The sequence below is a fragment of the Prunus dulcis genome, chromosome 3, assembly GCF_902201215.1.
Source record: "Prunus dulcis chromosome 3, ALMONDv2, whole genome shotgun sequence".
NCBI lineage: Eukaryota > Viridiplantae > Streptophyta > Magnoliopsida > Rosales > Rosaceae > Prunus > Prunus dulcis.
In genome coordinates, this window is record NC_047652.1 from 13863966 (window position 1) to 13882282 (window position 18317).

The 18317-nt window shown below is 35.1% G+C and overlaps 3 protein-coding genes across 5 annotated transcripts; 2 read left to right on the forward strand and 1 right to left on the reverse strand.

Moving 5' to 3' along the window:
* Positions 1–2168: 2168 nt before the first annotated feature.
* Positions 2169–9061, forward strand: LOC117622801 (elongation factor Ts, mitochondrial). 3 transcript variants are annotated; one of them, XM_034353575.1, is made up of 12 exons: positions 2169–2416; positions 2504–2549; positions 2655–3124; positions 3370–3465; positions 3637–4050; positions 4147–4319; positions 4564–4653; positions 5312–5486; positions 5727–5911; positions 6479–6604; positions 7515–7603; positions 8678–9061. In XM_034353575.1, exons 5-12 carry the CDS (start codon positions 3687–3689, stop codon positions 8721–8723), a joined length of 1248 nt encoding a protein of 415 aa, XP_034209466.1. In that variant the 5' UTR covers positions 2169–2416; positions 2504–2549; positions 2655–3124; positions 3370–3465; positions 3637–3686; the 3' UTR covers positions 8724–9061. The 3 variants fall into 3 exon arrangements, with proteins under 3 accessions (XP_034209466.1, XP_034209465.1, XP_034209467.1); XM_034353574.1 differs by lacking the exon at positions 2504–2549; XM_034353576.1 differs by lacking the exon at positions 2504–2549 and having other exon boundaries at positions 3414–3465.
* A 2749-nt stretch (positions 9062–11810) lies between these two features.
* LOC117623029 lies at positions 11811–12732 on the forward strand. The gene has a single exon (XM_034353865.1). The coding sequence runs from the start codon at positions 11987–11989 to the stop codon at positions 12578–12580; it is 594 nt and encodes a 197-aa protein (XP_034209756.1). The 5' UTR covers positions 11811–11986; the 3' UTR covers positions 12581–12732.
* A 687-nt stretch (positions 12733–13419) lies between these two features.
* LOC117623194 (integrin-linked protein kinase 1-like) lies at positions 13420–17881 on the reverse strand. Its single transcript, XM_034354080.1, has 11 exons — positions 17618–17881; positions 16757–16846; positions 16551–16637; positions 16118–16209; positions 15862–15982; positions 15481–15560; positions 15042–15104; positions 14697–14785; positions 14530–14618; positions 14096–14208; positions 13420–13684 (listed from the first exon to the last, which is right to left on the reverse strand). The coding sequence occupies exons 1-11, from the start codon at positions 17879–17881 to the stop codon at positions 13564–13566; spliced, it is 1209 nt and encodes a 402-aa protein (XP_034209971.1). The 3' UTR covers positions 13420–13563.
* Between the last annotated feature and the right edge of the window lie 436 nt (positions 17882–18317).

The window sequence follows — 18317 nt, forward strand, 5'->3', positions numbered from 1 at the left end:
CAAAGATTGTCCCAACAAAAATTTATGAAAATTGTATGTGGATTTGCTATTTGATTATCTTCATAAACTTTAAAGCCTTTTTTCTTCTCATCAAACTCACAATGTTCTTTTGGTTAGAAAATGCTTGAGAGTTATGGTGGCTTATTTAGTGGAACATTATTATGGAGTCTCTATGCTTTTACATTCTTATAACTTATGTAACGTTCTATTAATTTTGAGACTTTTGACTTTTGGGGTTTCCACCCTATTAATTTAGGGGTTATGATACGAGCCTATAAATAACACCACATTCTCCACCATTTCAATCATCCCTCATTATTATCTCGTATCTTCTTATTCCTCATATAATCTCACGACTTTTGGAGTTCCTATACATTTTAATTGGGTTGTTGTATCTTGGGGGAAACATGTCAAGAGATGTACTGTTGCATCGATTTATGGGCTTTGTCAAACCACATTGGACTTGAATTTACTTGAGGAGATTGAGATATCGTCGCGTCAAACTAATTGGCTACGTGCTTCTTGGAAGAGAAAATAAAGAATTATTCTCTTAATTGTAATTTCCCCCACATGTTTGATTATTTATTCAATTGAATGTAGTTTTTGTCAAGGGAAAAAAGCCCCAAAAAACGAGGAGACGGATTTGGAAGATTGAATTGAGTTCGGGTCAAAACCCGACCCATTATCAAATCTATTCGAATACCTAAACCCACCGAGTAAAGCGTAGAGACTTTCATCAAACGGTTTTGTCTAACCATTTTCGAAGCGCAGTTCTTACAATAGCAGCAGAGTTCGATCCTTCTCTACCTCTTTTATTAGTCAGGTCAGTTCTCACTTCAATCCTCAAGTTATTTTCACAATCAGAAACTATCCATTTTTGTTTCTTCAGAAAACTCATGGAAAATTTCACAGAAAATGAGTATCTTTATTCTTTACATTGTATCATTGTATGAGATTTTAATAGGCACTTTTCTGATTGAATTTTACATATTAGATTGGAGAGAGAGAGAGAGAGAGAGAGAGAGAGAGAGAGAGAGAGAGAGAGAGAGAGAGAGGATAATGGTATATTGGCATGAAGACAAAAAGAAAGCTGCAATTTTGGAGGAAGGCCCCACGTCAGAATTTTTGCACATGGGCTTGTTTGAGATGTTCAGTGGGCTTCATTGAATAGTGTTGGGTCCAGGCAATACTTGGATCCCTATTTGGGTCCAAATTTGAGTTTTCCCAAATTTTGAATCCTTAATTTTCTTGGGTTGGGAGAAATTTTGGGCAATATTTTGAGTTTAAGTCCTTGGGTTGGAGATGGCCTTAGGGTCCTAAAATTTGGGTTTGGGACACTATGTCTTGAGATGGTCTTAGATGACTATATGTATGCTTTAGTAATAGGAGAAAATAGTTACTCTAATCAAATTTTGAAAGTTGAATTTGTTGAATACCGATGCATCGAATACTAAAATATTGATGACATGTTTACTTATAGTAATGTGTATTGGAATGATTCTAATTTCAGCTTCTCATGTGTTTACTAATATATGAGTATGATAATAATTTTAATTTTCAAGTTTCTTCTGTATTTACTAACACATAATATATAAAAAGATTATATCAGTTAGACGATAAATTCCGTAATTGAATACCCTCAAAATCAGAATTGGAATTAACTAGAGAAAGTTGTTTATCCGATTTCCCTTTCCTATTATTGATAAGTAAATATGTCATGAAATTCATATTTTCGGGCACCAGTCTAGTTTGGCATTGCTGTGCTTTTAAAAAAAATTACTTTTGCTGTGTTGCGATAATAATCAGCTGTGAAAAAAAAAAACAGCTAGGCGTTTGATAAATTGTATTTGAAAAATTGCTGTGAGTAGTCAAAGTGTTTGATAAATTTTTATCAGAAGTGCTTTTAGTGTGTATAATGACAAAAAAGGACATGAATATGAAACTGTTTATTTTTTTCTTCATTCTTTTTCTTCTTTAAAAAAAAAAAAACCAACTTTACAACATAAATTTTTGTCTTTTTTTAATTTACACTTTTTTATCAAAAAATTTAATCTAAAAATATTTTTATATTAATAAAATATATATACAAAATTAAAATTAAAAACAAACAAACCCATCATCTCTCTCTCTCTCTCTCTCTCTCTCTCCTATTCTCTTCTCCATCGCCTCAAAACACCGAACAATAAAAAAAACTCAGATCAAGAATTTTAAAACAAAAAACTCAATCCAAACCCAGATTGTTTGAGTTCATGGTCCTTTGCTCTATGTATGTGAGTGGGATTGTAAGATTGGATTTTATTTTGGTGGGAAGCTTGGGGTTTGATTTTCTTTGGCTGGACATGACGGAGTGGGGAGGGAAGCTGGGATTTGGATCTTTTGTGGTTGCATGGTTTGGTAGTTGGTAAAGTCATTGAAGGTAAGGTTTGCTTTATCGTTTATTTTATAATTTATATGTTTACAGAGTTATTCACTTCTCTGTTTTTCTCTTGCTCTCAAATCTTAGATTTTGAACTATTCTTCAAGGTTGTAGGGGCTTCTTCTTCGCTTGAGTATGGATTCTTCTTTGATTTGATGGGGCTTCTTCTTCTCCTTTCTCTCTGCACTTTTTTTTTTTTTTTCCGAAAATTTTATCTTCTTCTCCTTTCTCTATGCAGTTTGATTCGAGGAGTGCAGATGGGAGTTGTGTAATTGGAGGGACAATGACTGTCCATTTGAAAAATAAGTGAGGGCATTATGGGAAAGCCAAAAAATTTCATTAAAACCACCGGTTAAATTTTTTTTAAAGCAGCTTTTGAAAGCTGCCTTCTCCCTGCTTTGGAAAAACAGCGGTCACTGACCGCAATTTTTTAAAAAAGCTGATTCTTGATGTTTACCAAACACCTTAGTTTTGGTAATTTTTTTTAAAGCTGCTTTTTTAAAAATTTAATCACGCCCAAACGCTACCTAAGTAATCCCGAAAGCGAAAAGGAGGTGGACATAAAACCTTTTCTTTTCACCACTCTCCATCTAGTAACGATTTCACCTCCGATGGGTATTAATTAGTAAATACTAGACTAACCCACAAGGCCAGTCTCGAAACTTCAGGTGAATCATCGTGCGCCGCTGCCCCCGACCACATTCTCAGGTAAACTCGTCGACTCGTTCTCAGTTTTCAGTTCTGTTTGGGTTTTATTTCATGACTTTTGTTTGGGCAATTTCAGGTGATGATTATATTCTGTGCTTTTGTGGATTTTCTGGGTTATATTTGTAATATGATTGATGGAAACAAATAGAAATGGAATCTGTTTTTTGTATATGATTGAATTCGAATTGTATTGCTCTGTTTGTGTATCCACTGAATCTGTTTTCTGAACTGCATTGAACTCTTAGAGACTTTCATCAAACGGTTTTGTCTGACCATTTTCGAAGCGCAGTTCTTACAGTAGCAGCAGAGTTTGATCCTTCTCTACCTCTTTTATCAGTCAGGTCAGTTCTTGCTTCAATTCTCAAGTTATTTTCACAATAAAAAACCATCCATTTTTGTTTCCTCAGAAAACTCATTGAAAATTTCGCAGAAAATGAGTATCTTTATTCTTTACTTGTATCATTGTATGCGATTTTAATAGAGCACTTTTCTGATTGAATTTTACGTAATAGATTGGAGAGAGAGAGAGAGAGAGAGAGAGAGGGGATAAGGATATATTGGCATGGCATTTCGTGGAGGTGCACATCGCTCTCTTGGCTCATTCCTGTATAACAGGTTGCTTAACACTAGTTATAGTTCTTCAAGTACTTGTACTGCTTCTGCTGCTGCCAATGGACGTGGTTTTTCAACCTGGGTTTCAAGTAGAAGATCTTCATTTGCTCAAACCACAGAGATCCCAACCTCAATTCCTCTCAAATTTGCCAATACCCAATGTGGGTCTGCTCTTTTTCTAAGAAGGTTTAGCGTGGGAACTTCTTCTTCTTCTTCTTCTGACCAAATGAGCCTTATAAAACAACTGAGGGAGAGAACCAGTGCTCCAATCAAAGACGTCAAGGCTGCTCTCATTGATAGCAATTGGGACATTGGTTAAAACCCCTTCTCTCCATTTTATTTGTTCTAATTTAGATTACTTATTTGTGTCTTTGCCCTTGTAAAAATTTGGTTTCTTGAATGAAATGCAGAGGCTGCACAGAAGGAATTGAGGAGAAGAGGGAAGGTTTTGGCGTCGAAAAAGTCATCTCGAATGGCTGCTGAGGGTTTGCTGGCATTGGCCCATAACGAGAGCAAGGCTGCTGTCATTGAACTTAACTGCGAGACTGACTTTGTTGCTCGAAATGATATCTTTCAGCACTTGGTTAGTGTGATTGATATGGTTCCTCCATTTGGAGTTCCATTTGATTAGGTGTTATTGTAACCATACGGTTGTTATTGGTATTTAGAACCGGTCTCATCAATGGTTTTTATTTTTATAAGAATAATTTAATTTCCAAAAGTTTTTATCTGTTAGACATTCACCCTTTATTGTATTGTCTTTTATGTTGAATATAGTAATTTTGTTAGATTCTGCAGCCACTTTATCTATTTTGTTCTTCTTATAGGCCTTAGCTTTGGCAAAGCAAGCTTTGCTAGTTGAAAGCTCTTCTCAACTCAGTTCTGGGGTCTTCCATGTTCCCTCTGAGGATTTGGAGGTAAGCTTATGCATTCCTTTGTTTCTGTAGTGTTATTGTTTTCATATATTTAATTTAGAAGCAACATGCAATTTCCTAGTCTACATTATTATGATTGCTCTTTCACCAAGAAGTTAAATATTTTTCAAGAATTTACCATGAATTAATCTTTAACTTTAGTTAGTAAAATCTATAATGATTAAAGTAACTTGAATTATGACCATATTTGGCAGCTGACAATGACTTTTACATGCATTGGTAGTTGCAATGGACTACACAGATATCATATAATTTCTGTTTCTGGTGGATTCCTTCTCCACCGCTCGATGTATCTTATTTTTTGTTGTGTTGAATAAAAGTTTGTCTCTTATCACAAAAACGAAAGAATGAAAAAGAAAGCTGACACCAGAATAGTTGTCCATAAAGTTGGAATATGGTGATTGCTAGCTTTAGTCTAAAGTCTTATTAAGAAGTAGATATTAGTAATGTACTCTTATGTGTGTTTTGAGTTGAAATTATTAAAACTCAGAGATGTTAATGATTTGTTGCAAGTTTTTTATATTTGTGAACTAGTAGTAAGCGTATTTATTGAATTTAATTAATTTCCAAGACCCTCCTGAACTTTAATTGGAATTTGGTTTCTTGAGGAGTTGTATTAAATTCATTGAATCCCTGCCAGGACTTGAAGTTAAATCTTGAACATCCAAAAGTTAGTGGAGAAATAACTGTTCAGAATGCAATTACAGAAGTAGCTGCAGTGATGGGGGAAAATGTTAAACTTAGAAGGGGTATTGTGATGTCTACAACTTCACACGGTGTTGTTTCTACCTACCTCCATACAAGTCCCCAACCAGGTAAATATAACTTGAACCGCTTCTTTCCTCTTTAACTGGAGATAGTCTTTTTGCATCCAAACATAGGCGCACAAAAATACTCATTTTAAATGCATTATGTTCTGCTCTTGTTGGATACTACCTTGATGTTAAGTTGCATTGCAAAGTCACAACCACTGCAGCTCCTGCAGGACTAAATATCTGAGTTGAAAAGAATATTTTCATTTAGTCTTCATCATTCTCTGTTTTATCTAATTACAGGTTTAGGTCGTATTGCTGGAATTTTATCTCTTTCAGTAGAGGACAAAAATTCTCAATTGGATGCTATCCAGCGCGTTGGTTCGCAATTGGCAATGCATGTAGTGGCAGCGAAGCCCTTGTTCTTAACAAAGGAACTTGTTTCTTCTGATGTATTAGAGAGTGAACGTGAAATTCTTAAGTCTCAGGTACTTGGTAATATCATGTTTTCTTTAATGGTTGTCCCTTGGCTCTGTTATAAACATGAAACAAATTGTGATCTGTGAAGCAAATTGAAATTCATCTAGTTACATGCTTTAATCAAGTGTTTATGACACTATGTAGGATTCTAATTAAACGAGCCATTGTGGATTGTTGATTCTTTTACTTTTTATTTTTTCCTTGTTTGTTTTCTTTGTATTTCATCATTGGCTAAATAGGAAGCCTCAAATGGTTATTAGATATAGAGATTTGTGGACATCAACATGCATGCTTTTTAATTGTACTTCACAGTTCAGCTCCTCATTCTTCGTTTATTAGATATAGAGATTTGTGGACATCAACATGCATGCTTTTTAATTTTATTTCACAGTTCAGCTCCTCATTCCTCGTTTATGGTGATGTTCTGGCAATGATTATGCTGATTGATCCCGGTTATTTGTTTTATATGGAGAAAAGAAATAGACTATCTTCGTGCAAGTGTTTTACACCATTTACTGCTTGTAGTCACCACCTATCTGCCTGTAATAATAACTTTCGTTCCATTTTGATTTCAGGCTGAAAGTACGGGTAAGTCTCAGATGGCCATAGATAAAATTGTAGAAGGTCGCTTGCGTAAATACTATGAGGAAGTTGTTCTTATGGAGCAGAAGTTTATTATGGACGACACCCTAACTGTAAAGGTGCGCAAATGTTGTAATGTTTTATAATTTATTTAAATTTCTCTAAGATCTACTCTAAAGAATTTCAATGAGAAGATAAAATTTGTTATCCAGAATTTCGTTGTCCCCCAGTGCATTTTTAGCCTAGATCCTTTATTGAGCTTTTTGGTGTCAATCTTGGGCTTATGTCTAAGACTATTGTTTTATACTTCATTTAATCTTTCTAAGAGAAATCAGAAATGTTAAACTCTAAACCCAAAATTTTCAGCCTTCAATGTTGTTTTGGACATAAGCATAGGATCAGCAGATAATTCTACTTCTCCGTTTCAATGTTAGTGGCTTCCTTGTGATGGCCATGTTCATATGGAAAAAAAGACTTTTTTTTTGGTGTGTGGATGGATACTATCTTAATGAGAATTCGTGCCTGTCAAATATGTGAATTCATGTTAATACATGGATTTTTAACTGTCATATTTATAAGCGTATATACAAAAATGCATGGGTCCATGTATTGTATGTAATCCATGCATACTACATCATTTTTATAAATACGATGAATAAACTGTTATCGTTCATTATCTTTCATGCCTAATGCATGAATCCATGCATAAATATATAAATACTTCATTCATGTGTGCACACATACTAAAAAGTGGTGGTAGGTTAGACCAGGTTAGTGGCCTTTCCCCACCCGAAATTTCTTCATTTCTGTGGGTTGAACTTCACGCTCCCTTATAGAGGAATCAAGACTATTTTGGTCACACATTCAATATATTTTGACATTGCAATTAGAGTGCGGTAACTGTTAGGTTTATTAGTTAGTATGACGTGCTTTTAGTATATTAGTTGGTTTGACCTTGGTAAAATGATACATGCATATACAAGCGATATGGTGCACTTGCTGACTAGTGTTTTACAAACTATTCTACAGAAACTATTAGAGAATCTATCTACGGAAGTGGGATCACCTGTGAAGATTGAGAGCTTTTTCAGGATGGAAGTGGGAGAAGGAATTCAAAGGTAGAAACCCATTGCTTATTCTTTATGCTTTTCTTGTCTAAGTATGATTTTTACAGTGCTATACTAGTTACATAATTGATTGGTTCCTAGATCCATACAACAATATTAATCTATCTTATTATCGATTTTATGTCTTTCTTTATGTTATTGTACTGCATTTTATCTACTTATCTGAAACACCGACTCTAATGATTACTTTTCCACTGGGATATCTCTCACATTTGGATGACGATCACGAATCATGATTGCTGTTATTATCATCATAATTGTTGTTTACCTACTGATAACTTATGAGAACTATACTATGTTATATTGCTTTCATCCTTTAACAACTGCATCAATATGGGTGTGCACAACAATTATTCTATGGTGCACTTGCATCCTGAAAATTATCAGAAGTTCTCACCTGTTGGTGTTCTATCCCACTAAATAGAAAATGTAAATTGGCTTAACTGTGTCATTATAGAAAATGCCTTGGTGGGAGCTGAAAGGGCCCTATTTCCTTTGTGCATATTAAAGACATTGACTTGTATAATGTCACCGACTATGCTTGTCTGTGGGTATTGAGCCAAGGTTATCCTGCAAGTGACTCTGGTTGGATTATCATCATTCATCCAGCCTTGCCACCTCAAGCCCTCTACCTCTATTTAATGAACTTTACTGCTATCTCGCAATGCATAACACCTATACAATTCTTATATTATTCTATCCTTTCGCCACGTAATGGAATTTATAGTCCTGTTCGGCATTAAAGAGAATATATTTAGAAAGATGCAAGAAACCATTCTTTGGTCCAATGTAATCGATGTCCAGGGTGGAATGAAATATGTTTATGGATGCTTGCTTTCCTGGAACTACACCTTAGTTAATCTAGCGACTATTGATATTTATTAGGCTGCATTTATGGTTGATTGACTCTAAGCTTGGTCGATGTATACAGTTGTATAGTCTATATGCTGTTTACTAATTATTTTTGGTCTATATGAGTTCCTTTTATTTGCTGCCTAAGGTAAAAGTCTGCAACAAAAAGGCCGCATCTGATGATTGAGTGTTACTGACATTACATACTTGCAGGCTGGAAGCATCCAGTGCATCGGAAAACTTGGCTCAGGCTATTTGAGGAAATGCTGCCCTTCCATCCACAGAAAAGTGGAGTTTAGTTCCAAACAGCTCCAGAGATGAATCAGGGTTGTGCCTGTTGATTTTTGCAGATTCTGATGCTCTGAGATCATACAAACAGCATGCGTTCTTTGCACTCGCTAGAGGTAGTTATAGTAATGTCGAAATGAGGTATTTTTGTTGCCTGATGTTTGCAGGTTCTGATGTAATGAGATTTTGAAATGCCATTTATGAATTTTGTGACAGATGTGAGATTCTTTACTTTCTGCCAACAAACACAAAACAAAGTAATAAAGTTCATGCTGTCTCTGGCATACATTTACCTATTCAGTACGTCAATCTTGTGCCTATTACTGAATCCCCCAATGGATCCACTTGATTTAGGTTTGTATTTCCCAATAGATCAGATTCTTGGGTTGATTTAGGTATGTGAATATGGTGGACTGATTGGCCACATTGTTTTAACTGGAAAAAAAAAAGTTTAAAGGATTAAACCGAAATCATTAATCGCATTGACAAAAACAGAAATCATTAATGGCATGTTTATGTACTTGGAACGAAGGAAGTAAGAAAAGCCGGAACGTAGTAATAGGGGAAGTAAGAAATTGGAATTGGATCAATTAGCTCCCCTAGTTGATTCAGCTCCTGGCTTTGAGGGTATTGCTCTATGTTGATTTTAAGTTGGTAAACATGAGGCCAAGAGAAATTGGAATAATTCTATTTCTTCTCATACCAACTTTTGGTAAGTAAACATGTTACATGACAAAAAAAAACTAAAATCAAATTAAAATTTTGGGCATTGGCAGAGCCAATCAAGGCCCACAAGGGTCATTTGACCCTTCTCAACATTTTGAAAACCTTATATTTATGTATGTTATTCAAGTTGTTTTATAGCTATATTTACTGTTGACCCTTCTCGCAAATGTACATTGTCCACAATAAACATGAATATGATTTATATTTGTTTGCATGTCTTCATATGTCATTTATATGCGTGTGCCATGGGTTTTATTTGATTTTCTCATTCTATCTAAAATCAACTTTTGATAGTCCTTCATTATTTTTAGGTTGCTAGAATTTGGATTATACTTACTAAGATATTAAATTTGTAATATTGAAATTTAATCATTATAATGAATTCTTAAATAAATTTTCTTATAAAAACTAAGTTTAATGTAATTATAAACCTATTTAAAGTTGACCCTCCTTAATAGAATTTCTGACTCCGTCATTGATTTTGGGTGGCGTAAGGGACAAAAAATAAATATATTTTAAAGAAACAGGGAATCTAGCAGCAAAAAGAGTACGGAGTTTATGCTTTTATTTTGAAGGCATACATACACACACACAAAAACAGATATGTATTCCACAAACTGCCAGTGGAGTGCACAAAAGGTTCAAGCAAAAATGAGATGTAGTCCAATAAGAGGAGAGGTGGTTTTATGAGATGGAAAGTAGCTATTTTAAATAAATAATTACTACTTTGTCAACCAATTCAGAATAAATAAATAAATAAAAATGTCTCTAATATTATTATATAGAATATAGTAAGAATTAATGTGAGAGAGAGAGAGAGAGAGAGAGAGAGAGAGAGAGAGAGAGAGGGAAAATTATGCGAAAGATACTTTTGGAAATGTGACACCAACGATCCCGTGACGCAGCAGCAGCAGCATATGAAATGAATGTATGAATGTGATGAGCTGCCTACCCTCCTTTTGTTCGATTTCTTCTTTGAGTCTTCATCACCACGGACTCGTTCAACCGCCACCGGCAGAAAGAGAGAGAGAAAAATTTAAAACCAGATTTGTCACGCAACCCTACTATTGACTCATGCATATCGTTTTTGTATATTGCACATTCAAAGGTTCATGTCACATTCATATTATCTCATTGAATCATCCATCAATCAAGGAAGAGATATAAATTAAAAAAATAAAATAAAAATTCATGGAAGATATATAGATTTGCATGGTTGTGAATGCTTCTAGAAAAGCTAAAAGTGTTTTTTAACAAGTAAAAATGCTTCTGACTACGTTCGGTCGAAGAATTTGAAAGTGTTTATAAGTCGTAAAAACACTTTTTGAGGAAGTACTTTCAAGTGTTTTTTTGAAAAGCATTTAAATTTTTAACAAAAACTCGACAATTTTCTAATAAAAGAGCTTATGAGCAAAAATGCCTCCTTCAAAAACAATAACAAACAGTCATGTAATTATACAAATTACTCCTACACTCATCAAATTTGTTTATCAATAATTCAGTTATATATTTCTAATAATGACTACTCATCAACTGTTGTTTATAATATTGCAATATTTCTTTATGTCAAGTCTGAATTCACTCTAAATCCATTTTTAACTTGTACGAAGCTCACATGTACATTGACACATTTTAGTGACTAAAATTTGATGATTTAAGGACATAGAATCATAAAATTGAAGTAGTTGTAGATAAGCTCTTAATCCCATCTCAAAAAAAAAAAAAAAAAAAAAAAAAGAAAAAGAAAAAGAAAGAAGAGGAAGTCAAAGACAAATGAAGAGGGGGTCCCACACGTTATTTAACAGAGTATATTTGTTCATTAATCACATTATAAGCATATAGCTTTATTTTTTTATGGGAAAAAAAATTAGGTGGAAAATTAGCGACTCTCACTACCAACGTTATGATACATCTACAATTCGAATCGGAAAGATTTACGCGTGGTATCCAACTGTCAGCTGTTACCGATATGAATTTACATAGAAAATTACAAATTGTGCACCAACTAGAATTATTAGCTGCGGAACTCGAACGCTGATAAAACTACACACAATACAAGTGGTACCTTATCAACTGAATCAATCATGTTTGACATAAGCATATAGCTTTTCATGATTAACTAACTAATAAAAAAACAACCGGAAATGTAGTAGCGTACCTTCCACTACATTTTCTCATTTTCTTTTTTCTACATTTTTTGGCCCAACGCGGACTATACCAACAATGTCAACCGCACATACAACTGGCTCTCTCTCTCTCTCTCTCTCTCTCTCTCTCTCTCTCTCTCAAATATTATTTTTTTCTTTCTATTTTCTTTATTATTTTAGAATCTTCTAATCCCATTTCTAGTTCAGATGAGAGACCTCTTCATACATTCCCTTATAAAATTCAACTCCCACAATTCCTCGACTCAGTCAGTCCTCAAAAGGCTTTCATCTCCTCAAACCAAAACTCATCATAGCAGAAACCCATTCTCTCTCTCTCTCTCTCTCTCTCTCCCCTCAAGACATGGGCAACTACGTTTCTTGCACCCTATCAACCCAAATAGCCAAGAACAGCAAAGCAGCCACCAAAGTCATCGTCCCGACCGGCGAAATCAAGCAATTCTATGTACCAATGAAAGCTGCAGAGCTCATGCTTGAGACCCCAAACTTCTTCCTGGTAAACACAAAGTCTCTCCATATTGGAAGAAGATTTTCAGCTCTCAATGCTGATGAAGACTTGGAGATTGGTGAAGTGTACGTCATGTTCCCCATGAAGAGGCTCAACTCTACCGTGACGCCAGCCGACATGGGCGCCTTGTTCCTCACCGCCAGCTCGGCAGCCAAGCGTCTTTCGGGCAGAAACATGAGGGTGCAGCCGGCTGAGGATCAGTCCGGGGAACTTGCTGATGATGATGATGGGGAGGAGGAGGAGGATAATAAAAGGATGGAGAATTGGCGGGAAAATCTTGAACATGAGGCCGCGAAGCCGAAGTTGAATTTGGATGATATTGAAGATTTCTCGGCGCCTGAGTTCATGCACAGGGTGTCTATGTGTAGGTCAAAGAAGCCATTGTTGGAGACTATAGCAGAAGAGCCTGTTTCTGTTTGCTCCAGGTGATCATAGCACAGAAGGGTTATTTATGTAATTTTGACTAAGCTGATCTCTTTTATAAATTTTAGCAAAGGGAGGAGATATATATTAATATTGTAGAAAAGTGGCGTGTGTATTACAAAACTTATTACAGGCAGGAAGTTTCAGTTGTTTTTCAACGTGGGTTAATTACATTTGCACCCTTTTCTTTTTCCTTCTGAATATTACACTTTCACTTTCAGCCACATATTAGATCTCTCTCTCCTGAGTTCTCTAACATGACTTCTCTAACTTGGGTTACAAGTTTACTAGGAATAGGAAACAAAATCCTAAACGAATAGAAAACTAAGCCCATTAAAAATAGGATAAAAAACCTCGTTTTCTTCTTCCCTTGCAACAATTATTGGTGAGCCAAAAAACTTCAACAAAGACAACAATCATGATAATAGACTAGCATTATCGCAAATTCATGAGCAAAACTGCATTTGAAATATCTTAACCACACCTCATTTAAACACTTTATATGTCGATAGTATCAACTCCTAAGACCCACATCGGAAAAGTACAACCAAAAGGTCTCATCTTCCCCATATAAAAGGGAGTACTTTTCACCTGAAAAAGGTAATCTAAATCTCCTCCATAACTGAGTAGAATACTTTTGAACTACCTCATATGAGGAAAAAAACTGACTTAGGCATCAGAGGGTAGTTGGTGAATCCACCACCACCTCTTAAGTCACCACATCGTTTGTATAAAAATAAATAAAAATTAAAGCCAAAAAGAAATTACTCATTTTACAAAGCAAGAAGCTAAATGCAAAGTATTTCCAGTGAACCCTTCAAACAAATTATAGCATCAATCAAACTCACACATAATATTCAATATCACAAGACAATATTACTACTATCTCTCATAAATTCAAATTACAAAGGCTTGTCCATGACAAACTAAAGTCGTATCGATTTGGTGCATTTCTTGTCCTTCCGTCAGTCCACACCCTAAAAATGCACTCAACAAATAACTGGGCATGCAGGTCTCCCTAAAGACGCTGATTCCTCTTCTAGAGTTCCTATGACACTTTCAAATGTGGGTATTTCGGAAGGATCATTACTTGTACAACCCTCTATCAACCTGCATAATGGAAATATATACAACCACTTACATTACATGTCAAAAGTTGTAGCAAGTAATTTTTCTGCTCATGGTAATCATCGAATAAGCACGAGAATTAGCATCCGTTTGAATAACATCGGTAGGTACGATTTATCATCAAGATAAAATACTTTTGTTACCTATGATTTAGGATTGTCAACATGTTTGATGCAAATCTTCCAATCAATCTGCCTAAACTAGAATTCTCTATGAAAAGGAGAAACAGCAGATCTCCAACGTTGGATGAAAATGTAAGGTTTTAATCCTAGTTTAAAATGACAGAATGCAGCAAAACTGCTGCTTCACACCCTTTTAAAAAATTGAACTACAAATTATATTTTTCATAAGAATAAAGTAAGATGGAATAGATCAGAAGAATTCCACACTTACTGTTGAATTCTGTATGAACATCGACTTAAGTGGAATTTCGGCTTAAAATCATCCGGTTCCTGATGGATGAAGTCAGAGTTCGTGTTGGTCATGAAGTGATTTCCTTCTAGCATCTGTAGATTACATCAAACTTAAAATGATGTTACAATTGCTTTGAGAAAACCTAAACTACCAGTTGCCTCAAAAATTTGAACAGATATGAAATGGACAAAACATTGTATATCAAATAACACACTCTCAAGATGAATTCCCAACGTACTTCAACTTATTAAAAATTCTACAAGTTACATGGATGTAAGGCAGTTGTCAATATGGCCCGTGCAACTTAACTACTGAGGTATGGATTTGTTTGGATTACGGGAAGATTTTACTGCAAACAGCTTCAAAAGAATGTCATGTCAAGTAAATTACCAAATCCAAACAAAAACATGTACCTGATAATATATGAATCCAAATGTACGAATATCTTTCTTGGTGCCATCTAATAGATTGGTGCTGTTACCAGGATTGCCACTTCTTTTCCCTGTGAAAAGAAATTGATTAGAAGGACAACAGAGATTTTCAAAACCAAGTCAAAAGGAATTTGATGTTCATGTACAACCATTTTGATCTGGGTTAATTTGCTCATGCAGCATTTGAACCCAATACTCGCCGATCTTCAAGTGTCCGCCTTCATCCTGCAACAAGTTTCTGCTCGGAAGTAGAAAAAACAATATTAGTTTCAGTATCATATGGGATGGAAGGTTTCTTGAAGCATATATGATTAATAATAGTAACAGACCAAGAGAACAAATAACCCTTTGAAGGCATTAACCTATTTAATTTTTGTCTTTAATATTGCAAATTGGATTCTCAAAAAGGGTTTAGAGAATTAGGAATTTACAGAAACTAAGGGGGAGAGAGAGAGAGAGAGAGAGAGAGATGTTCTCTATTGGATAGGGCCTACCTGGTATCCAAATGGTTGTGAACTATAGGGCAGGGCTTGTGCTCATGAAGATAGTTCATTCCCCTGCAAATACTTTTACATGTCAAAATCTAAAAGCACCTTTTTTCATATGATAAGTACTTCTAACAAATTTGTCACAAACATGTGTACGAATTAGAAGCTTCTACGCTACAAGACGAGCATTCTGAAGAGCAAGTACTGAATTACAAAGTATATGAGTCATTATCAGTGTGATTAAGAGAGGAGGAGAATGATTTGGAAAGACTCTTTAGGAGTAGGAGTTAAAATATTTCCAATACTAACAATACAAATAATATTATTATGCTTCGTAGTACGCATGTGTATTGAACATTGCATAGAAATAATTCTGATACATGGAAGGGATACGAACTCCTTCACATGTCAAATCCAATTACTGAACAGCACCAAAATCAGTTACCTAGCAATGTCAAGTGCATAGCGTAGAGCAGTATGCACGTCAAGTCGAGCTCTCTGCCTCAAAATATCTTCCAGGTTACCCTAGAATAGCACAAAAGTAGAAATTTTGATAACTAAAAAGAACAAGAAAGATACGAAGATTCTCAAAATTAGCCTCCATTTCCAGACAGACAGAATGGTAATGTATGATCCAGAAAAGAATATTTGACATTGATGACCTTCATTTCATTCTTAGTTTAATTGTTCAATAAAGATCACATTTTTTAAAGATTTTTTTTGAGAATTTGAAAGTATAAATAAAATTTTCCAAATATGTAAGATGGAACAGAACCATTAACAAAAATCTAATAAGAACATATGATTGGGACATAGCACAATGTACTTTTGGTAGATACTCAGTAATCAGAACCATCTCTTCTTGCTGCACAATTGAACCGAGAAATTGCAAAATATTGGGATGTCTAAGTTCCCGGAGGCGAGTGTTGTCCTTAGCAGAGAGAATCCTGTACCAAGATTGAAGAAGCAAGCTATTGTTATCTAACACTGTCCAAAGTTTTAACCTAAATTTACTGGTTTAAACAATAACTAAACCTAGAGGCCAAGAAAGGGACCAAAAAAAAAGTCCATATCAAGCATACATTTTTACAGGATTGCATATGTGTCTCTTTATAACAGTTTTGACGACCCAGGTTCCACGCCACTTGACCTTTTCGGATTCACTGAATGAGCCCTGAAAAATTAAGAAAACAAGAGTATTTCAGATAGAGAAGCTGCTAGGTAGACACACTGTGGAAGAAGTAAGAATATCTCACATGCCATAGTCTACAATAATAAAATTCTGCTTCTCTTAAAGAAATCATTTTTTTTTAATGGTTATAGAAACCATATATATAAGATGATACCTGCTTCGATTTCTTAGTTCCTTATCTGTAAGTTCATCAAAAGATGAGATTTTTTGATTTTTTTTTTTCTTTGAATATATAGGAAATTTGCAGGTTAGTAAATGAAAGCAATTTAAGGTTAAACACATAAAATGATCTCTGCCTCTCTCTCCCATTTACTTTGGTATACCTGCTGAATGGTTGATGAATGCTCTGTTTTTAATTCTGACATGTCAAACTTCACATCATTCGAATCTTCTTGCTCATGTCGAACCGTCTGTGCAAAAAATGCATGAAGAGAAGTCAACAACAGAATATCTACAAATGTCACTTTACTCCACCCATGAAGGACTTTTCACTGTACATCTGTGTGTTCTATAATGATATTTCACTTACGAATTGATCATTGGTAAGGTCATTGCCTCCATTTACTTCAAGAATCCTGCATATATCTCGATGTCCATAGAGTCTCGCATCTGTCAGGGGCTTCACATCAGGAAAAAAGAAAGTAGAATTATTAGCTATTATACCTAACAAGTCATTCAAAGAACACCGGCGAGGAGAGATTGTAGCATCGTTAACAGTCAACAACTATGAATAGAAGAAATCTTGACTCTTACAGAAAGATATCACTAAAAGTGTAAACCATTAAAGCAGTTTAAAAAATTTATGTATATATAGTTACAATTATGAGGTAAACTTTACGAACCAGAGTAATAATGTATATAGACCACTCAGACATTTTGGATTGACATACAGCAGAAAGCATGACAGATTTTATTGACACATGATTTATTTTCTTCTGATAAGTCAGTCCAATCAATTAACACCTGGACAAGACATGTCCAGCATGGAAAGCAGATGTATGGAAACAATTGCCAATGACATTTAGCAATATAAATTTACTGGGATTTCTCAAAGATCATATAATTTCAACCAATTATGGTACTTTTTGCAGACACTATCTAAATTTGTGGAGCTAGAGATGAAATTTGGCAAGCACAAGAGCCAAACTTGCTGCATGCTCCAAAATCCTTAAGCATATGATGAATTTTGGACAAGCATAATATCCATTTTGAAGGACTTGTAATCACATGCTATATTCTTGATATGTGACCAAATAAAGAGATAAAGAGTTATAGCTACTTCAAGTTAAGCGGTCAAAATCGATATAGGTATGCTAATTAAGAAAAGAATGTCTAGGTATATAAAGCAAATGAGAAGTTAAATGTGACATGAGTTATTGGTTGTTCTTACAGTCCGTTTCCATCGATCTTTGAGATTAACATTGGCCTTGTAGCACAAAAGAAGCTCGACAATGGGAGTGTGACCCTCGCTTGCGGCGAGATGCAGAGCAGTCCTGTTGTCATAGTCTTGCACATCAGGAGATATGCCTTTGATCAACATCTGGTTCAGTCCAACTCTGTCACCTCTTGAAGCAAAACTCAAGAACTTCCCTATCAGCTGCATATCGAAATCATCCGAGCAGTAGGCACTCAGAATCTCACCCATCGTCTTCATGATTCTTTCTTTCTTTCTCAACACAATCTATCTTTGTTTTTTCTTTTGTTTTCCTGCGGAATCTGAGGAACCAAACAGAGGCTTTGAAAGAAGATAGGGAGGCATACAGCAACAGGACACAGCAGCATCTTTTCCCAGTGACGTTTCTTGGTGGCAGAAATGGGCGGTTATGCCGATGATATGGAGGCTTCGGCAATAACGATCACCTTTCCACTATATTTGAATATTAAATATTTATATCTATCTATATGAGCATGGGCGGGTTTGCGCTGGATAAAAGGTGTATCCACTATTCCATGTTTGTCCAAGTTACAAATTTGATTTGCTCCGTAGGATCCAAGCAACCCCGGAACCCACAAAAGGGTTGTCTTACAGGGTTGTCTTGTTGTAAAATGATGGGAGATTTATTATTATACTCAATATAGAGACTCAAATT